General features: G+C 50.1%; 8 protein-coding genes across 8 annotated transcripts; 5 read left to right on the forward strand and 3 right to left on the reverse strand.

Annotated features, from left to right (window-relative positions):
- Nucleotides 1–801: 801 nt before the first annotated feature.
- ALTATR162_LOCUS2897 (uncharacterized protein) lies at nt 802–2,870 on the reverse strand (the record flags this gene model as incomplete). Its single annotated transcript, XM_043310503.1, has 2 exons — nt 802–2,684; nt 2,738–2,870. 2 exons carry the CDS (start codon nt 2,868–2,870, stop codon nt 802–804), a joined length of 2,016 nt encoding a protein of 671 aa, XP_043166438.1.
- Nucleotides 2,871–4,432: 1,562 nt separating this feature from the next.
- On the forward strand, nt 4,433–6,094 carry ALTATR162_LOCUS2898 (uncharacterized protein; the record flags this gene model as incomplete). Its single annotated transcript, XM_043310504.1, has 3 exons — nt 4,433–4,537; nt 4,591–4,624; nt 4,752–6,094. The coding sequence occupies 3 exons, from the start codon at nt 4,433–4,435 to the stop codon at nt 6,092–6,094; spliced, it is 1,482 nt and encodes a 493-aa protein (XP_043166439.1).
- Nucleotides 6,095–6,692: 598 nt separating this feature from the next.
- On the forward strand, nt 6,693–7,612 carry ALTATR162_LOCUS2899 (uncharacterized protein; the record flags this gene model as incomplete). The annotated part of the gene is made up of 2 exons (XM_043310505.1): nt 6,693–7,321; nt 7,372–7,612. 2 exons carry the CDS (start codon nt 6,693–6,695, stop codon nt 7,610–7,612), a joined length of 870 nt encoding a protein of 289 aa, XP_043166440.1.
- A 2,137-nt stretch (nt 7,613–9,749) lies between these two features.
- On the reverse strand, nt 9,750–11,360 carry ALTATR162_LOCUS2900 (uncharacterized protein; the record flags this gene model as incomplete). Its single annotated transcript, XM_043310506.1, has 3 exons — nt 9,750–10,181; nt 10,241–11,054; nt 11,104–11,360. The coding sequence occupies 3 exons, from the start codon at nt 11,358–11,360 to the stop codon at nt 9,750–9,752; spliced, it is 1,503 nt and encodes a 500-aa protein (XP_043166441.1).
- A 936-nt stretch (nt 11,361–12,296) lies between these two features.
- ALTATR162_LOCUS2901 (uncharacterized protein) lies at nt 12,297–13,841 on the forward strand (the record flags this gene model as incomplete). Its single annotated transcript, XM_043310507.1, has 3 exons — nt 12,297–12,377; nt 12,425–13,772; nt 13,834–13,841. 3 exons carry the CDS (start codon nt 12,297–12,299, stop codon nt 13,839–13,841), a joined length of 1,437 nt encoding a protein of 478 aa, XP_043166442.1.
- A 283-nt stretch (nt 13,842–14,124) lies between these two features.
- Nucleotides 14,125–15,073, reverse strand: ALTATR162_LOCUS2902 (uncharacterized protein; the record flags this gene model as incomplete). Its single annotated transcript, XM_043310508.1, has 2 exons — nt 14,125–14,537; nt 14,590–15,073. 2 exons carry the CDS (start codon nt 15,071–15,073, stop codon nt 14,125–14,127), a joined length of 897 nt encoding a protein of 298 aa, XP_043166443.1.
- A 680-nt stretch (nt 15,074–15,753) lies between these two features.
- ALTATR162_LOCUS2903 (uncharacterized protein) lies at nt 15,754–17,109 on the forward strand (the record flags this gene model as incomplete). Its single annotated transcript, XM_043310509.1, has 1 exon — nt 15,754–17,109. One exon carries the CDS (start codon nt 15,754–15,756, stop codon nt 17,107–17,109), a length of 1,356 nt encoding a protein of 451 aa, XP_043166444.1.
- Nucleotides 17,110–19,050: 1,941 nt separating this feature from the next.
- On the forward strand, nt 19,051–20,193 carry ALTATR162_LOCUS2904 (uncharacterized protein; the record flags this gene model as incomplete). Its single annotated transcript, XM_043310510.1, has 1 exon — nt 19,051–20,193. One exon carries the CDS (start codon nt 19,051–19,053, stop codon nt 20,191–20,193), a length of 1,143 nt encoding a protein of 380 aa, XP_043166445.1.
- Nucleotides 20,194–21,182: the final 989 nt, after the last annotated feature.

Below are 21,182 nucleotides of genomic sequence, written 5' to 3' on the forward strand. Positions count from 1 at the left end.
AGCATTGCCCTCAAGCTTATACCTTAGCTTGCAGACAAAGGCAGGAAGGTCCTTTCGTTAACTATTAAAAAGAGGAGGGTTAGGCAGACGATTAGTTTAGGGCAGGTCCTTCTAGTTCACGGTAGGCGGCGTCGCAGGCTTCGAGCCAATTCCAGATAGCTCCTCTAAACGAACTTATTCACCTTTAGTGTTAGTACAGGTAATAGCTAGGGTAGTAGCGGGAGCAGACCTAGTCTTAATAGTCTCTAGCTCTTAACAGAGCTCTAGTATTTGCTAAGCGTGTTAATTCTCTTACTTAGCTAGATTAGCGAGCAGTGCTTCGTTACTAGCTTTTAACGCAGCCAAGTCTACTTTTAGTAAAGCAGAGTCCGCTTAAATTGCGTTTAACTAATTTAGGATTAGTTACAAAGCGTCAGATTGTTTAGAGGTAGTTATAGTAAGTTTAACGCAACGTAATGTTACGAGATGCTACGCGCACGTGTTTTAAGAGCTTGCTAGAAGCGTTAATTGTGGCTACGTACGATATCTAGTGTAATACAAGACGTTGCGTAAGGAAACAGAATCAGCATGTACAGGCGGTAAGAAGTTATCGATGGGGGCCGTGCGCATGGCGCTAGGCCCGGCCGGCCAATCAGCAGAATCCTAGTGCTTGGCGGAGCACTCGGATTCTGTAGCGCGTTCAGTGTCAAGGGAACCACGGTGGTTACCGTGACACCGCTTTTTGTTAAGAGACTTAGGCTTTAGCTCGTTACTTTACATTTTAAACTAATAGCTTTGCACCGTAGAATAATACTATATAATCTACAAGCGAACCTTGCAAGCCTTGGATTTAGTGACTGTCTTATCAGTCTCGCTAGTTGCGGTAAGAGTAACAGTGGCTTCTTTCGAGCAGCCGCTTTCGCAACCGACAGCGAGACTAACCGTCTTTTGCTTGCCAGCACTTGCGTATGCGAGCGCATTGGGCACAGCGACCTTCCAACCTTCACCCTCAATAGTCGCACTCAAACGGTATATATCGGACCCAAGATACTCAGATAAGTCTTGTGGATGAGGGTTTGTGGCGAGGACTGCGGCTTTACCGGTGTTCTTTAGCTCGAATGTGCAGTATGAACCGTCGGCAGGCTTTGCCGAATTTTTGTTACTTGTCACCTTACCGGAGCCAAGCTCAATACCATATTGAGCGGATGTAGTCTGGTTTGTCGCTGTCGAAGCAACTCCTACAGTGTAGTGCAATACTCCAGTATTGTCTTTGACCTTTTCAAGAATATACAGATGCAGGTTGTTCGCCTCATCAATGTACTCGTACTCTGAGCCGGAATTTGTTCCCGCATGGAACAACGCATCAACTAGTTGCCTGTAATCACCGATTGTCCAGTACCTTGCGGTTCCATTCGGGAGATAGAAGTCGATCTGACGTGCGTCCTGTGGGTTTGCATCAATCGTCCATTGGAAAGGTTGTACACGATCGCTGTTCTTCGTCTTGCTGATCATGACGCCGGAGTCGGGGCAGAAGGAGTCAGCACCAAGGCGCTGAACCACTTCCAAGTTGTAGTTGTTGTAGCCACGTCCGTCACACAAAGCGTCAAGAGACGCATTGCATGGCGGCGCGAGATCACCAGCAGCGCCCAAGGAGATATTGAACCCCATCAAGCTGTTCACTGGGTCAACAGAGCGAGCCTTTATCTGCGCGACAACCGGGCCGGAAGTGGCGAGACCAGAGCTGGAGATTTGCAGGATTGGGGTAGTGTCGATGAGCCCAATCTGATGCTTATCACGCATAGTATGTAGCGATCCCATAGACGCTCCTTGCACGGGTGGTATCTGCCAACGAGTATGCGGCCCTCCGGGTCCATTAAAACTGCCTCGAGAGAGCATGCTCCAGGGACCAGTGTATGACCTTCGGGGAGGGTTGCTGAACGGGTTGTTGTAATTGTCGCCAATACCAAGCAAGTGCGACAACTCGTGAGCAAACGTAGCCATCCCACTCGATTCACCTTGCGTGGAGGAACCGCCACCGGCGTTTGGCCAGATGGTGGAAGCTGCCGCCCATGATGACCAGTCGACGTAGCGCGTACTAGCCCAGTTCGGTAGTGACGAGTTGTCTGGTGGCCCGAACTCTTCTGGGACATCTTCCTTGGAGAGGAATTTCATCTCACCGAATTCCTGCCATGTCGACGACTCGTCCTGGCCGGCGGAGAGAATGAAGGCCAACTCGTATGCGTTTGCTGTCTCGTTTCCAACGTCCGCACGCCATGCTCCAAGAGCATCAGTTCTGAGATCTACCGAGCATGGCGGTCCTTCTGGACAGGCACCTTCGTTAAACCCGCCTTCTTCATCATCAACTCCATACTGATAGCTTCTCGCGGGCATGCGGTATGGGCCGAAAACAGTCAGATCGACACCATATTTTCCGAAAGAGTCGCCCATCCAGTATTCGTGGAGCGTGTGACCTTCGTTGAGCTCGCTGGGTACGTTGAGAAGATCGTGGTAGAACTTTGGCACGTCTTCACGTTTTAGGCCAGCAGCAAGAGGCTGCGGGTTACCGAATATATCCGACTGAGCCGGTAGGGTGACGACAAAGGGAGAGTCTGGGTAGTCTATGGCCACCATGGCGATATTGAAGTTTCGGTCTCTGCCTTTGCGTGCCGGATCGGCCCAATTCGTCGTTGGCGGTGCCTTGTAATCTGCTCAAAACTTAGTATACCATGGGTGTTGTGCGCCTTCCACTCCAGCATACCATTCCAAGTCATGTTGTCAGGGTTGACCCAGTTTTGAGGATCAATCGGTGTGAAGGGGTCCAACGGCTGGCTCTGGCGAGGGACCACAGCGGCAGATGCGAAGTCAAGCATTATACCGACTACAACAGCCATCGAGGCCCGAGGACAGCTTTGAACTACCATAGTTCCTCGCAAAGTCCTGTAGAGTCAGCTGGGCGATGAGGAAATAGGATGCTCGAAGACGAGAAGCGGAGGGGATCCAGAGCATGCTATCAAGTACTCGGAACTGCATCATCAATAATGGATTGCCTACCCATGATGTCGGCTACGTAGGGCAAGACAGATACCCAAGTAGATTACATATCCGGCTGCCTATTACAGCTAGGTTGGCCTTTTCCCGCTTTCTTGGCAATCAAACACCTGCTGTTTTTAGTGTGAGGGGTCTGCATTGTTGATAACGGCTTCGCTTGGTCCTGCAGGTTCGTCGATCCGACAGATGGTCGCGTCCAAGGAGTCGATAGCTTATGCCGTGCAAGGCTTGGTTGTACAAGGCTTAGTTATGCAGTAGCATCCTAATGAATTCTGCGAAGCTTGTCCGCACTGTGGCGCACCCAGGGCGCAACGTTATTAGCCATAACTGACAAGCAATATGAGGCGGCGATGACTTGGATGGATGATGATGGACCGCATCGCAAGAAAGCTGCAGGTAGCATGATGCTGGGGAGATGGTACGATAATATCGGTACACCCAAGGGGTTCACGATTTGTGTTCAAGCGCGACGTCATTACGCACTGTTTGTTAACCGAGGTAGCTCCAAGGCAAACGCGCTCGTCTTTCCTGTCTTCGACCCAGTTGCGCGCGACTCCGATACTCACCAAACCGTTGTACATTTCATAATACTGGAGAAGCGGCAAACATCCCTATTCTAATTGCATTTTGTTTGTGATCAGCTAGTCCAGAGAGGAGAAATGCTGGGAGCCAGCCTGGGGGCGAATCGACCATGTGCAAGCGGGGCAGTCTTGACCGAAGCGTATTGTCGTCAGCAGCGCGCATCTGCACGGCTACTCTCAAAGCTCTTCAATGCCCCTCTAGCCCTACTGATTAGCCATGCAATTATCTTATTTGGCGTGCTAAGAATACCGAGCCATTACTGTCGCGCGGAACAGCATGAAGTGTTGAGCGTTCTAGCGCTCACCCCCAGGTCAGGCGAAAAGAAGCAATCTAACCACTTCTAGCCAACGCAACGGCCAAGACGCGACACACTACCTTCCTTCCCACTTGTGGTAATCAATCTACAGGCGTCCAGCTCAGCCGCAGTAAGACTTGTAAAAATCTTGTTACACTGGGCAATGCCCTCGAAACCGACATGGTCGAAGTGCGGCAGCGTAGTAGATGGATACTCAGCCGTCCCATTCGTTTTTCCGTGCAGGTTGGTTGCCTAGAAACTCCACTGCCGGACTGGATCGAAGGCGGACACAACTTAGGGCGTCTGCGAGCTTATCACCATAATTGGATTCGCGTTTGTGATGACAAGCTTTTGTGTTGCAGCTTTTTAGGAGATTAATATTGTAGATGTTTGTGCGGAGTGCTTATATATATGATCAAGAGTCGCTCGCTCCCAGCATCGTATTTTACCACAGTCTTTCTCCAAGCGTATCCCCAGAATCTAGTTGTTTCGCGGCGTTATCTCAGAACGCATGAGAGAACTATAAGGATGTCCCCTCATAAAACCAAAGCAGCAATTACAGTCCTGTGTCTGATCTGCAGTTTCTGTATAGCTGCAACACAGAATAAGAGCTTGATTTACAACTTCTCAGAAGTCAGTATGACCCTCACATGGAGATCAGGATCTGTAATGACCTATTTGCGTAGTTGACAGCTAGTGCTGAACTTGCCTGGACAGTGTGTTACGACAACTTGTAAGCAATTTCTACATGGTATCCAAACGCAAAATGCTAAACTCTACAACACCTGCGCACTTCTCCAAGTCCCACTCGACTACGCCGAGCCCTCCATTGGCACCCTAAATATAGCAATCATCAAGAAGCCCGGCCCAACTCCTGATGCAGAAGAAGTCCTCGTCAACCCTGGAGGACCCGGTGGCTCCTCTGTCGCTATGGTACTTTCAGATCATGCCGCCATTGAGGCCAAGATCGGCACTGAATATTCCCTGGTTGGTATCGATCCTCGTGGTGTCAACAACAGCGAGCCAACAAGCGATTGCTTCGTTGGTTACCCTTTTCAAACACGCAATGCGTTCCTCTCAGATGCAATTGGTCTTGCGGATGTTACATCAGAAACGAGTTTGAAGAAACAGCATCAGTCCGCATTAGCGTATGGGAAGTGGTGCACGGGTATGTACTCCGTAAATGGTACTGCAAACTATGCCAATACGGTGGCTACCGCTCAAGACATGCTTCACTACATTGAACTTCGTGCACATGATCGTGGCGAATCATCGGAGGAAGCGAAATTGCGGTACTACGGCATCAGCTACGGGTCGATCCTTGGCTCAACCTTTGCAGCCCTCTATCCTGACCGAGTCGGACGTATGATCATCGATGGCGTCCTTGACATGGAAGATTACTATGATGGTGGCTGGGAGGCTGCCATTGATGACAGCGATAAAGCGGCAAGCTACTTCTTCAAGCACTGCTTTGAAGCCGGCCCAGCGCTATGCATGTTCCACCAGAATGCTACATCTTGGCAGGAACTTGAGCAACGCTATCAGGCCCTCCTGACTGACCTCATGGCTTCACCTGTTGGTCTCGGCGACGCAACTTCGAACACTTCGATCATTCTCGCAAAAACTCAGGGCATACTACTTTCGCCTTACGTGCTCATCTGGACCGATATCATCAGCCAGATGTTCGCATCCACGTACCTGATCAGCCCGCTCCACGTTTACGTCATGGATCTCATCCTCGTTGCGCTACAAACACAGGATGTGGAGTTGCTCTCTGTGATCTCGGAGAAAAGTCAGTTCAGTACCTTCCGACCCTTATACGACGACCGCATGGCACGAACTCTGATCTCCTGTGTGGATACCAATGGCCGTTCGAGCAGATTTGCGGACTTTCAGACCTACAAGAAATTTGTTAACTACATGTACAAAGAAAGCCGATCTGGTGGTTTAAGTGTGGCCGCCATCAGCGGACCGATATGCAGCAAGCTGAATGTGCGTCCACCTACTAGTCAGACGTTCGACGGCATCCCTCGGGTCCGCAACACGAGCTCTCCTATACTCTTCATAAGCTCTATTGCCGATCCAATCACCCCTCTTTCGTCGGCGAAGAAGATGCGTGGGTTGTTCCCTGGCTCAGGGCTTTTGGTCTTTAATAACAGCGGTGTGAGTCCTTCCTTGATAACATCTTAACATCATCTTCCCGTTGTACCTACGACTGCGACTAGTCAATACTGACGAGAATACCGCAGCATACCGCGCATTTCCAAAACGTAACATGTGTTTCAGGATACGAGATGCAATATATGCGCAACGCTACTTTACCTCCTCCAAACACAATATGCGAGGTCGATGAACCAAACCCTTGGATTCTACTGGGCGACCTACCCAATAACACGCAAGCATCGCTGGTGTAGAAGGAGTTGTGACGGCGTTATTCACTTTTAGCGGGACTTTATTCACCTTGTGGAGTGATATATGTTACCGATTTATATGAGATACTACTACATTCTTGATAACTCTGTGAATCGATGTTGTTGGTTCCTATAGTGAACTAGTGATGTACAGAGTAAAGGTAACACTAGAGCGGAACGGCTACAGTAGGCGGGGTACTGGCGGCAACGGGCGAGGTCCAAGCTCCATCCCACGCGCTCTTGCTCTCCAGGTACCCATCCATAGCCCTCCCTCGATGTTACTTAGACCCGCAACCCGAGCACTACGACCGCCCATGACGAGCGCATACTATCTCGCAAGACCCTTGGCATCTTCATCCCGCAGCCCCTCACCGAAAATGGCCGACACTCTTTCTCTCGACGAGATCCCGACCCTCACATTGCTCTACAAGTTGAAGAAGATTGTAGCCAGCGGCGATGCAGTCCAGTCTCCATACAAAGCCTCCACTGCCCTGAACGACAAGATCAGTGTCATACGGCAAGACATCACGACCCTGGCCATCGACGCCATCGTCAACGCCGCGAATACTTCCTTGCTAGGCGGCGGAGGCGTTGACGGCGCGATCCATCGCGCAGCTGGGCCCGACTTACTACACGAGTGCGAAACGCTGAACGGCTGCGAGACGGGCAGCGCCAAGATCACAGACGGCTACGAGTTGCCTAGCAACAAGGTCATCCACGCTGTTGGTCCGATATACTGGAAAGAGGGCGCAAAGCGCGCAGCAGAGCTCTTGTCAGGCTGCTACCGCACCAGCTTGGAGTTGGCAGTCACGAATGGTTGCAAGAGCATCGCCTTCTCAGCTCTGAGCACTGGCGTATACGGCTATCCAAGCGGTGAAGCTAGTATTGTCGCGCTCGAGACAGTCCGCAAATTTCTCGAGGAAGAGGGCAAGGCAGATAAGCTCGATCGCGTCATCTTCTGCAACTTCCTCCAGAAGGACGAGGATGCTTACTTCAAGAATATCCCGTGAGTCCCAGCTGCCGTCGACTTCATTCCGTAGACTGACCTGTACCCAGTGACTTCTTCCCACCTGTCGTCTCCGATTCCAAGGCTCAAGAAGAACAGTCTACCGAACCCTCTGAACTCGCATCGCAGCTTCCCGACGCACCAACAGCCGACCCAAAAGACGCCGACGATGCCCAGCAGCCGTCCCCGAAGAAGCAGAAGACTGCCAATATCGACGATGACTTCGTGGTCGTGGAGAAAGAGGACATCCAGGAGGACATCCAGCAGGACAAGCCTAAGCCTGAGCTTTGAGGCTATTACGCATAGCTTGGCTGTAGGACGATGGAGGCATCTGGATGTCATCTTCAACTCAGATTGAGAGATATTGCGATTTGGACATAAAAGGCGTTTGATGATTGGGCGTGGGAGGTTTATACCCTGGGTACGGATGCCGAATGGAGTTTATGGTTGATCTGGACAACTGCAAGGGCGTCTCAGACGTATCATCAGTCTGTGAATCGCCTCGCGCCTGATTCTCCGTTCTAATTACCGCCTAGAATGGTCGTTGTTTCCCCAGTTTCCACCTAGGCTTCCATCAGCATGCTCACTTTCCGCCTAGCCGCGTTCCTATGCATTTCTGCCTAGGCATGTGTTGAATGTTCCGAGGATAGTTGAGGCTCGCCTACACTGGTAAGCACAAGATATGGAAGAGTACAGCAATCGCTCTTTGTGCGAACACGCGCATATAATCTTCTGTTGCTATCTGGGCGCATATATCCTTCTATTGCTATCTGGTAGTGTCACAACCACTTTCAATAACAAGCGACCTTCGACTTGCAATCAACGAGTCCCTGTCGCGACATCAACCATGTCAACGCTCAAGCTGCTTGATATCAATCATCCGTACGAGATAGGTCGATACCTACTACATCAAAGCGTTATAGAGACATCATATTGGTATTACGAAGTATAGATACTCACAGGACTGATAAATGCCTCCAAGATTTTCATTGAACGCTTTCTAGACTACAGCGTGGTGAATAAGCTTACTAAAAGGCATTCAGTACCCTCGCTCTATGCGGTGATCGCATCAATGTATCGTTACGTCAAGCCTGTATTTCATAGTTCACACTGCATTCCCGAAAATTTCAAGAGCTCTCGAAACCAAGGTACATATATCGATTGTCTTATGGTACATGGAGTTGATAATAGAAAAGCGAATGATGCAGGACAGATGACACGATCGCTTCCACCTCACACTTACTCAAGATTCGCGATACCCGGTTCCACGTGTCCACGTCGTATACTGTTGCGTCTCGCCGAGCGGCCAATGCGTTTCCTGGGGAGGAATTTTGTTCTGGTACACTGATAATAGACGGCGTGGGCCAGAGGTCAGACCATTGAGTGGATCAGGCAGACGCCGTGTGTTAGCGAGATCCTGGCTTTGGATTGATATAGTGTGAAAGCCGATGCTGGGTTCTGTGATAGAACCTGTAGCCGGACTAGGAGGAGTGTCAGGAGCTGGAACCGGAGGGCTACGGTGGGGAACTGCGTTCGCTTCGACATCTGATGCATTGTGCGAAGGTGGGACAGGAGTGCGTTTGTGGAGGTACTTTCGAAACATGGTAAAGAGGTACCAGATTAGACCTAAGCCAATAATCCCAGCCAAGACGCAAAGACCGGTTATCCAGCCTGTCTTAGTAGCACTAGCATTAGGGCGATGCGTCTCTGTCCATGAGGAGGTTGATGTGGGTGCATGGGTAGAAACCTCAGTGTAAGCGTATGACACAGAAGAAGTCCACACTGGCTCCGTCGATGCAGGTACGACAGGAGGGTCTGACCATGCTGGTTGTGTTCACACCGGTTCACTCCACGCCGGTGCAGATGGCGACCATTCCCGCTGACGAGCCTGAAGGTTAGCAGTAATCGTAGAAATCGGTGTCGGAACCACAACTGTCGGTTTTGCCATTGCTGTAACCTTTGTTGGCTCCGAGGTGGACGGATAAGGGTGCACTGGAGCTGCAGAAACGGTCAAAACGTTCAATAGAGCAAAAGTAAGAAGTTGGTGAAACATCTCTAGGTCGGATGCGGGAGCAGCAAGGTTCAAAGTTGCAAACACTAGACTGGAAGCGATTGTGACTGTTCGTACCAGCGAATTGTGAGAATGCCAATCTCTCTTGTTTGTGATCTTTTGTGATCGTTGCTGTACACAGCGTGGGAATGACACCATGTACTTCCAGCTATGGATGATCCACTTTATACCTGGTACTTTAGATATCGTTCTCGTGCTGTGACATTGTTGTAGGTACATGGAGTGTATCGTGAATAGATGTTCTTTGACTTCGTCAAACAGCGACGATGAACTTCAGATGGTGGCGAATATGCTTCGTCATATACACACAATGTGCCTTGATCCGACGGGCCACAGCACCATCTTAAGTACCCCTAATTACATGTTTCGAACGTACTTGACTGGTCCAACATATGTATGTCGACCGCGAAGAACATAGTAAAAGACAGCAAACATGACGACGATACCGTAGCCTAAGACGGCCCAGTTCATATCTGTTACCGTTGGTCGGGGTCCAACAGGAAAAAAACAGAATATCCAAGCAAACAGCAGAAAGAGTACTGCAATCATGTTGATCGGCAATCCCAGCTTTCCCAGGTCGAACTTGGACGGTAGAAGAGGTTCGCCTCGTATCCGCTTCAACGCAACGCACGAAATTGTGATCAAGTAAGATGTCAGCATGGAAGCGACACCAAGGGAGATGACCTGCATAAAGGCGACAGTGGAGCCAAGGTTGATACATGAGAGGATCACGATGAAAGCCAGAGTTATGTAGGCCGAGTTGACCGGTACTTCCCGCTTGGGTGAAACCTAAAGACGGTTAGCGTCAGGTCCTCACGAGTAGGTGGTGGGTGCTGTGGTCCACAAACCTTGCTGAAAACATGCCCAAACGGGATGCCATTATCACGGGCGAAAGCGAATACCTGACGTGAACTTGTTGCAACGACTGCAACGCAGGCGAAGATAGCGATGACCAACATCAAGACCGTAAGCGCGGTCGCGCCTCCAACTGACTTGGTCGTATCCACGAACACCTGAATGAAAGGCGTACCAAGCGGTGTCGTGAGTACAGAGACTGTATCGGTCACACAGAAGCAGAAGGTGATGGCCATGATCCATCCGAGAAGCCCATTACCCAGCCATGTCCACATCATAGCGCGCGGAATGACATGAGCAGCGTCGCGTACTTCTTCTGCCATGTGTGCACCGGCTTCAACGCCGACGAATGTACTGGTAGCGCTTGTAAGGCCAAGAATGACCGCAAGCTGAAGATTACCCCACATCATATTGTCCTGGAAGAGCGTGAAGACGTCGCTGGACGAGTGACTCCTATCACTCATGACCCACAATGGTATCACAACCGCGAAGAACCCAGCAACGTGGAGTATGACAACGCCACCCTCTACCAATGGTAGGTGTCGAGAGAGGAATGTGTTGAAGATCAAGCATACCGCCAGGACAGCCCATATCAGAAGTGTGCCGTGCCAGGCCTTTGGTATATATGACGGATTGTTCAAGATAATAAGGCCTTGTATCTGCTTGCCGGACAGATAAGACACGGTCGCTGCGCCGGTCTGCCAACCTAGAACACCGAGCCAGCCGACCAAATAGCTGAGGAATCTCTGGCAGCTTGGTGGCGCGAATTCGGAAACCCAGTGGTACTGGCCGCCAGCCGTGGGCGCCCTACAAAGGGTGAGCAAGTATTTTTGACGACCGATTTGACTATGCTCACATAGATGCCATCTCAGCTAGAGAAGCGACCACAAAACCGAACCCGACCATGACGATGAAATATCCCCAAATAAGGCCGGCAGTTCCACCGTTAGCCAGCGCGAAGACAGACGTAGCCAGGATAGTCTCCCATGTCGACAGGAGGACTATGCAGAATCCCAAAATGGTGATAGAACGAAAATTTCGTCGCGTTTCCTGCGTTTTTCCCATACGATGCATGTCGTGCGCATCTGCTGTGGTCGCATGTTTCTCAGCCATGTCGTCCTGCTTCCGATCGTTGAATACACCTTGTTCTTCTCTGGTATGCACTCCTGCGGATTTATGAGAAGCCATCACAATGAGCGGTGCACGTCGCAACACTGAACTCAGAATGTATGAGTAGGAAAAGGCGGAGGGTCTCCATCTTCCGGATCAGCATCAACTTATGCTCATGAGGTTATGCGCTCGTTGTCTAGCCGATTTACGCCCTACATATGGATATGGCAACTCGGTGAACTCACAGCAAAGTGCCTCTCAGGTAAAAGTGGCTTTGCACATCGATACTGCAGTGTAATTAACCAGCATTAACCCGACGTACGTCATTGGTGGACATTTGGATGTGCAGTAAGCAGCGATAACTGTTGTGGCATAACGCATATCAGACTGCCGAAAGCATGCAGGCCAGGCAGGTTATACCGACAGGAAGGTAATGTGATATCCTATGATGCAGGCCATCTATCTTCGAAGATGTGACTGGTGACTTTTGCAGGCAACATGTTGTAATGAGGCCACTTGCATACGTCGTATATGCTTGAAGGTCTAGATGCTTATTTTGGAAATCGTTAGTTCAATGACTCAAAAAGGTGGGATGTTCCGAAAGTCAACGTGATCAGTAGTGGAGACGACATGATGTGCAAAGTCGTGACTTTGAGCTTTGCAGAGAGGGGGTGAAATGATTAAAAAGTGCTGAAGCATGGGGCTCCTTGCCTTGACCGAAGCAAGTTAGTACGAGACCCCTTCTTGGCATCTTCGGGCTCTTCGGGCTCTTCGGGCTCTTCGGTATCCTCGTTCGCGTCGCGTTTGACAGTAACGTGGAAACCTTCTCACTTCGCAACAGACTTACGACGAATTGAATGCCTTCTTCCGAATCAAGATATCATGCTCGACCAGCCCCACTCGCATGCTTAGAGTGCCGTCGTTCCCATCTTAAGTGCGATGGAGGCACACCCATCTGCGGACGATGCCAAACTCGTGGTTTTGCGTGTACCTACAAGCGCTCTGGACGAGGTCGCCGACGTGGCATAACGCGCCCGGATACTGAAGACCAGCTGACATTGCCTCAGGCTCTGCCTGCTTCTTCTGATCCAGTCGCGCAACCCGCCGTCGCTCAAACGCTAGCATGCACTCCATCTGCAGCGCAGTGGTTTCCACTTAACGATGCAATCGCTTCACCCGATCCGGGCCTACTGCAGCGTAGACTGTCTACCAGTCCGCCAGGCCGGCATGTCTCGTGGGTTGACGATGAACAACTGGTCAACCTTTACTATCTCAACTTTCACCCAAGTCACCCCATTCTCCTTCCGAGGGATATGTACTGGCAACAAGGATATCCCGTTTATTTGAAAGCGGTAGTCCAATTCATCGGTGGTCGTTTTTCACACACAGCATCGCCAGATAACTTGCGCGAGAGCGTGGCACGAGAACTCGATCATAGCAACGAAGACACATTGGAGATGGTGCAAGCAAGACTTCTCTACGCAATCACCATGTTTGCGGACAATTCTTCAGACCAAGGGCAAAGAATCCTTGATACCACGATCGAACTGGCCCTACGGCTTGGCCTGCACGAGCGGGACTTTGCTACTACGCATGCTGGCGATCTGACTGTGCTAGAAGAAAGTATGCGGAGGACCTGGTACGAACTGTATGTGATCGATGGCTGCATCGCCGCATTGCAGCGAAAATCGACATTCAAAACCAATACGGTCAATGCCGACGTGCTTTTGCCATGCGACGACTTCACTTACGAAGCCGGCATGTGCTTTATGCCAGCAACGATGGCTGACTTCCACGGAAACGTCTTCGCGGAAGAAGAGAAGATATTCTCTTCCTTCTGCTATCGCATCGAAGCTGTTCGCCTTCTTGGCCGAGTATTGACTATCACTGGAAAGCATGGTGTGGACAGGGACTTGGTACAAGCTGTTGATAACGCGCTTGCTGCATTCCTGTATCATTTGCCACGCTCCAAAAGCGAAGCAGAGATATCGAATACGTTCGGTGATCTGGACGAGCTCATGCTTCAAGCGCACACTATCATCCAATGGAGTACGATCCTCCTGCATTATCCCCGAGGCGATCTGATCTCCCCTGATCTGTTGACGCATGACGTACTTGGGGCCAACTGTACCAAGCTTCTCTGCCCATGCAATCGTCAACATATACACTCCGTCAAAGCCATCGAAGCGTCCAAAATCATATCCATGTTAGCCGCGCTACGTTCTACGACCCAGAAACATACTCCTCTATTCGTATACCCGCTAGCCCTCGCTGCTGTGGTCCAGCTTTCTATAGGAGCGATGCACGACAAAAGTTCTCGACGTTGCCTGGACCAGCACGCGGATCGAGTCAAGTTGCTTTTAGGCGTACTCAAGTCCATGAGCCGACAATGGTCGGCTGCTGGGACTGTATTACGTACGTTAAAGAGAGTCGCATCTGCAGTATTTCGTACTTCTTGTGTTGCATCCCCTAGCAGTGCAGTAGTCCCTCTCGCCACATCGATAAATAATGACACTTTCCCCGACTTCGATTTGCAGGATCTCTATGGACTTGTAGGCCTTGACAACTCTACATTAGGTATATAAAAGGGTCGTGATAGCACCAAAGCTTTGCTTGCCTATCTTGCCAAGAGCGTGAGAACATAACGGTCGCTTCATCTATGCAATATTTAGGCAAAGAAGGGATATTATACATCTTTTCTGAGACTATCGTCTATCTTCTCGTTGATTTGATAGACCCCAGGGTACTCATGACAAGCTCACCCAGCCTACCACGCCTGGCGAGTCATCTTGATCGGAAGATGCATCAATCGCTGGCCACCTAATGTCGGTTGCGGGAGTCTTCCAGCGCGAATATTGATCTGCAAAGAGGGATGCAATAATTTCGGCGCCGCCAAGCTCGCATCGCGTTCTTTTCGTAACGTCAAGAAATCGGCCTCCTTTACATCATTGGCAAGATGTTTGTTCTTCTCTTTGTGATCCCTCACAGTCATCCAAGGCACAGCCTCACACCGCTGGGGACAAGCCGGGTAGTCATGGCCGGTCCAAATTCTCATGTCCTCGGGTAGTTTCAGTAACTTTTGCGCTGAAGTATATAGATTCTTCGCACTGCCGCCTGGGAAGTCACATCTTGCCGTGCCGATATCAGCATGGAATATGGAGTCACCGCAAAATACGTTGCCTGTCGCAGAGTCAGTTTTGCTGGTCACTATGGCCTTCTGATGAATACTTACCACCAACCTGGTATCCAATGTGATCTGGAGTATGTCCAGGAAGATGCATAACCTGTACTGTCAAACGTCCAATCTCAAACGTCTCGTCGTCTTCGAAAAGATGATCAAACGCGCTTTCGTACTCGACAGTCGCAATTCCATACCTAGTTGCAAATCGGTCCTGAACCTCTCGAATCCGTTTTCCGATACAAATGGGCGGCTTGAATCCCTGCTGCGAGTACAAGCATTGTTGGAGGTAAGAAGCTGCCGTCAGGTGATCGGCATGCGCATGCGTTTCCAGTATCCTCTCGACATGGTAGCCACTCTCGGATATCGTCGCGAGCAAAGAGTCGGCTGTATGCGTATTGATCATCTGGGTGTTGGCGTCATAGTCGAGCACTGGATCGATGATAACGGCTTTCTTGGTGGAAGGGTGTGCCACCACGTATTGCCATGTCCCTGTTTTCTCTTCGAACAAGCTGTGCACTACAGGTTCCTCGCCCATAGTGGCTTGGGTACTGTACGACAACCGATTTCCCGCTCTTACTCGGGCTTGTATGATAGAATTGATGGGTTTGGCGAGGCTAGTGCTTGCTCGGCTAGAGTAGGTCAAGGACTTTGTCGAATAAGCTGATGTACTTGATCGCAGGTCGGGTTTCGTATGGACTCGTCGATCTGGAAGTCGGTGTTGTTTTTTTCCAATCTGTATTTTCGAAACGTGGTGGGAAGGATTTGACAGTTCCCAGGTTGCTTGTGTGCTCGTAAACGATCTCAAACTTTTCATCTCGTGGCTTCAGATGACTGGTGCTCTTCATGTGTTGAAAAAAGCACGACAGTTGCCTCGGTTCGCGTCATCTTATGAATGGCGTCAATTTTATTGAGCACATTATGGTACCGTCTTTGAGCCAGGGTTCGGCGTTTACCCCACAAAACGAAACGCCGAGGACACTTGTGAGTCGCCGACATTACAATGTCCTGGGACAAGATACGTTTACTTTGCCAACAAAATAGGTCGAAGGTAACTAACTCTTGCTTTGTCCCTTTCCTTCGCAAGTAGCATTTTGGCGACAAGTTTTGAGTCCTGGAGACGAGACGATTCACTTTCATTGTCGCTTTGCAGGTCATCACCAGAGCGCCCGTTGACGATCCCCCAGCATCACAGAAGCAGCAAATCGTACTTGCGAAATGCCTTCGTTGCCCAAGCACCTTGCACCGTCTTCCGTCCGAATCACACTCACCACGAGGCAGCGGCCAGCCGTTAGAAGCTTAGCTACTTTATCGCCCGCCACCATCGCGTCGAGGAATCACAAAGTTGTCGTCATTGGAAATGGCTCAGCTGGTGTCGCGGTCAGCCATCAACTCTTACAGAAGGGGCAGTTTACCCAGGACGACATTGCGGTCATCGATCCGGGAACATGGCATCATTACCAACCGGGTTGGACGTTGGTGGGTGGGGGCTTGAATAGCAAACAGAACTTCAGAAGACCAATGAGCGAACTTGTCGAGCCCAGGATCAGGTTCTACAATCACCATGTCGGGGCTATCCACCCGCAAGACAACTACTTGTCGCTAAAAGATGGAGACAGGATCCACTATGATCAACTCGTCATCGCACCAGGCATCAAAGTTGATTATGGTAGCGTAAAAGGCCTTTGTGAGGCTATGAACAATCCAGACAGCCTTGTAGCGTCTATATATAGCTACGAACACTGCGACAAAGTCTTCCGAGATATCCAGCGCTTCAGAAAAGGCTCGGCCATCTTCACGCAGCCTTCCGGGTTAGTGAAATGTGCGGGCGCACCCCAAAAGATCATGTGGCTCGCCTTGGATCACTGGAGGCGGGCAGGCTTGTTCAGCGATAACTCACAGCAGTCCGCGATCAAGACGACTTTCGCTACGGGACTTCCCACCATGTTCGGCGTACCGAAGTATAGCGCCAAACTGAACGAATTGCGAAAAGAGAGAGGAGTTGTAGGACTCTTTGAACATAATCTTGTCTCTATCGATGGAAACACTGCCACTTTCGACCGACCGAACAGTGAACAGCTAGTGAAGCAACATTTCGACTTTCTCCATGTTGCGCCCAGGAACATCTCGCACTCATTCATCAAAGAGAGCGGCCTTGGCAATGAAGCGGGCTTTGTAGATGTTGACCAGCATTCACTTCAGCACAAGACATTCAAAAACATATGGTCACTTGGTGATGCGGCGAGTCTGCCAACATCGAAGACTGTGGCTGCGATCACATCTCAGGCGCCCGTTGTCACGCAGAACCTCTTGCTCGGGCTGCAAGGGAAAGAACCGCAGTCTGAATACGACGGCTACACATCATGTCCGCTTTTGACGGGCGACAAGAAGGTGCTTCTTGCGGAGTTCAAGTACGGTGCTGTGCCGAAGGAGACGTTTAACAATTGGTTCGGAATTGACCAAGCGGTTCCTCGACGTGCGTTCTATCACTTGAAGAAGGATTTCTTTCCTTGGGTCTACGATAGATATCACGTGAAGGGCGAATGGGGTGGGCCAAAGGGCTGGATCAGGTAGCTTTTGATTACTGTTGAGGTATCCTACTTGTCGAGCTTTCAGCAGATCATCCCGTTCCACTGAAACATCAGAAGATTTGATTGCATCATGAAAGCAGAAGAATCAATGCTTCTGTTTGTACAAGGCGGTCCGGTTTCTACTGGGGCAGCCGTGATGGTCGCCGATAGTCCGCTTGGAGTCTGACACCCCGAGTGAAGCAATATCAGGATTTAAGCAAGACATATGTTACATGTTGTAACATATGTTTAATCATTGAACACATTTGACCATAGTTTATTGAAAGATTTTCAAAGCTCATAATGCATCATTATTTACCCAGCACAACGCATCCCTCGACCAACACTGCCGAATATCTTCTCTTGTCGAAGCCACGGCGATGTTGCTGCAAAAGCGTACTTCAAGCGGGAACCGGAGCTCACCAAATTTTTATGCGAATTCGAACTGCTTCTATTAGTAGTAACCATCGGAATCCAGGATGCCATCCGGTTCTCGACTTGGGTTGCTTCACCTCGAACCAAACCGGCAATACCGTACTCTTTGCTGTTGGAGTTTTATTAGAAGAAAGGTGTCAAGCGCCTTCGTTTGTAATCTCCACAATTGCTGTATTCCTTGGGTTCTCCAGCTTGGGTGTACTGGTCACGGGCCAGATATCATACTACTTCGAAGTAGGACAAACGCGCAGATCTCTGGTGCTCTCCAGTGTCATGCAAACAATACTGGTGCATTTAGCCGGTGGTCTGCATGTGCACCACATCAGTACTATAAGGCCAGATACTACGATGGCCAGAGTACTCGTCGGGTCATTGGCTTTCTCGTCCGGGTCACAGGTGGTAGTGAGAGTGGGCCTGGAAGGGTCAAACCGCGGGCTCGAAGATTCGAGAACAGAATTACATTGTGCCATGGAGATTGGGGACTAAAGTGGTGTCACGAGCTCTCGCTCTCAATGCGGAAGGCGCGCTGGTGAGCGCCAAGACATCTGCGATATTCCCCAACCTGCCGTCGCCTCGCACTCTTGTCGACCATGGATTATTTCAATCGAGGAAGAATCCCCATCATGGATGGCTCTCAACCTGAGAGCTATCCATCTGGCGCAAGATGCGACCCACTCGACTCACCAGCCGCTGAGGTGAGTGAATGCATAAAAACCCGGTTGCAAACTGCTCACGCGCTCTAGTCATATCCACAGAATCCCCAAACCACATACAGTGCTGGGAATCGTCCTGTGAATAACATAACGAAAGATGTCGGTGCTGACAAGATCAAAGCGCATGCCCACCACTGACAGGACCTAGCATCAACGGCTCTATCCCAATTTCACTTTCTGCCCTAAAATCACCTCCTATCCAATCGTACGATTCATGGCAGAACAAAACAATGGCATCCATTTAGCAGACGGAGTCATCAACATCACACAACCTGACGGTAATCGATGCAAATTCACAATGGCCACACATTGCAGCTACTGCCACAAGCCATGGGCATTGCATTCCATGCAGCCACAGGGTGATGCTGCTTGGCTGCTTCAACCAAGTTCCACGGCCGGCATGTGGATGGTGCGGCATTGTACACAATGACGGACGTGTGGTATGTATATTGTCGAAGACGTGGCAGCGGTACACAAGCTCACAACATGCAGATGTGCGAAGGACTTTATGTCACCGTCTCGAAGATGACGAGGACGCTATATCCATGGTCATCCACCAAGACACTGCCATCGCGGATGCGAATCAAGCCAACCGAAGAGCAAAAGAAATTACTCTTTCAACACGGATACTTGTGTAGTCCAATGACACTAGACTGGACACAAATGGCTTATGATCTGCTGTCAGCAGAGGCACCTCAGCTTCATTCCCTCGAATGTGCTAGTCACAGGTACGGGCTGGACTGTTTCGAAGCTTATGCCGCCAACTATTTCAACAATACACCCAGGGGGGTCGCAACATGGGGCCACCACAGCAGCAGCAAGGCTACGGCCACCCAGGACAATCACCATACACGAGTAACCAACACCCAGGCTATGTCAGCTCGACAGAAACCTCCTCTTTCAGTTACCCGAGCTCCCCACACCCAAACCCGCACTTTCCACACTCACTTGCATTGGCACCGGCCATGCAGAATCCCGGACTTGTTAGCCCGCAATCACAACCTGCGCAATACTCTCACGCAATGGGGCCACAAGCACAGTCGGGCTATCATACGGCGGTTGTGCCTGCCCACAGCTCTGGAAACTCTGTACCGCCTGCTTCTATGCAGTATCCACAGTCTCTACCCTACCCCACAACGCCTCAGGTTCTCCAATACAACCCACAAGCTCAACCTTTTGGCCCACCAAGAGGTAACCCACAATACCAACCAGTCACACAACAGGTTCCACAACAATTTGCGTACCCACACGTCCCGAATCCACCCATGGCATCGCTTGCCTACCCTCCTTCCCACCACATACCAATCTCGACAGTGGCATCGCCCGCTCATCCCACATACACGCAAGCGCTATATGTTCATCCTGGACACCTAAAAGCACCACCCCATGGTATACCGCAGTACGGCCAGCCTTCACACCAGGAGGTGCTGCCTACCCATCTTCTCCCACAGCAGGCGCTGGCACGGGCCATGGCACCGTCTGTCTATCCTCAAAACTTGCAGGTGCAGAGTCATAACCCGGCACAACCGCCCCATCCTACTTATCACCAGGTTTCACCACTGGGAATAGCGCCATCTGCACATGTTCCAAACCAACCAATGCAGGCTCAACCCGCGATGACATATGGTCAGGACCTCACACAGCAACAGCCTACTGGGCATCGTGGTCACGATGGGATGCTTCCGCAGCAAGGGACGCACTCGAATCAACCAGCCCCTCAAGGTGTCACCCATGAGGCAGCACCGCCAGAGCAAGGTTCGAGGCAGGGCTCAACTCCCAACCCTCCGTCCATGGCTTCGACTTCGAATATATCCAAGAACTCGAGACCTCGCACATCCCGTCACGTGGCCGAGTCTGGTATCGAGATGCTAACGAGACTCACATTGGAGAACATTCGGCGGAAGGATGCTGAAAATAAAATCGCAGATTTCGAAGAATGAGCGTCGTCTCTCTTGGCGCTGCGCTCCGCAGATCGTCAAGGGCTTTGGTTCTCATGCTTTAATTGGCTCACTCTTCGTGTATGGGCGTTACTCAAGGCATTTCAGCTCCTTATTTTTGAAGGATGTTTTATCAGTGCCGTACCTCCTTTGAGGGCTGTTGCCATGTTCCTCCAACTCTTCTTCCACCAAGGGTAGTATCTTCGCTTGGCTCTTCATTGTGAAGAGTGTTTCCATGTTATCGGCTCTTTGCCGCAAAGGGTATTTTTTTCGTTTTATAGGCTCTTCATCGTGAAGGGTGTATTTACTCGTTCATGGTACTTGGTTAGTGACATAGATTACAATAAAAGTGGCTCCTTCAGTTTGAAGAGCTTTTGTTACAGGGAGAGATCTTTTCGTAGATGTGATCCATTTATTCGACCATTCCAGTTGTACTCATGTATTCAACTTCGTTTCCAACATTGCTGAAGCACAGGTCATAGCTCACTGCATCTCAATCTGTCCAAAGCGATGTCTTGGCAGGAACGGTTTGTGAATACATGATAACGGGCTCTGCCTACTATAACACTACGTATAGAAACTTGGACATGGACACGTTTACTTTCTTCTTCTATACTGATCAAAAGTGGGAAAGCGAAAATCCCCGTACAGGAAGACTTTTCTTGCATGTTGTTAGAGAAGTCATATTTGTTCCACGTACAACTCGAAAATCCCGCTTTCGCCACTGAATAGTATGGCATACAGCTTTTAGTTCAAGATACAACATTGTCTTCGCATGATTAGTGCTTAAAGTGACTAAAGAGTAAGGTCTCGTGGTGCTACGATGATACTATTTACATGAGAGTAATCACTCTTGAGACAACGCCATCAAGTAAAATCAGAACATTGCATAAACTTTGCGCAACCATCGAACATATGTGTCACCGGCAAGCAGTTCGTCGGACGAAGATAAAGGACTTACCCATAGCAACGGGCATTCACGTAAAGTATAA

This window comes from Alternaria atra (genome assembly GCF_907166805.1).
Source record: "Alternaria atra isolate CS162 genome assembly, contig: 22, whole genome shotgun sequence".
NCBI classification, from domain to species: Eukaryota; Fungi; Ascomycota; class Dothideomycetes; order Pleosporales; family Pleosporaceae; genus Alternaria; species Alternaria atra.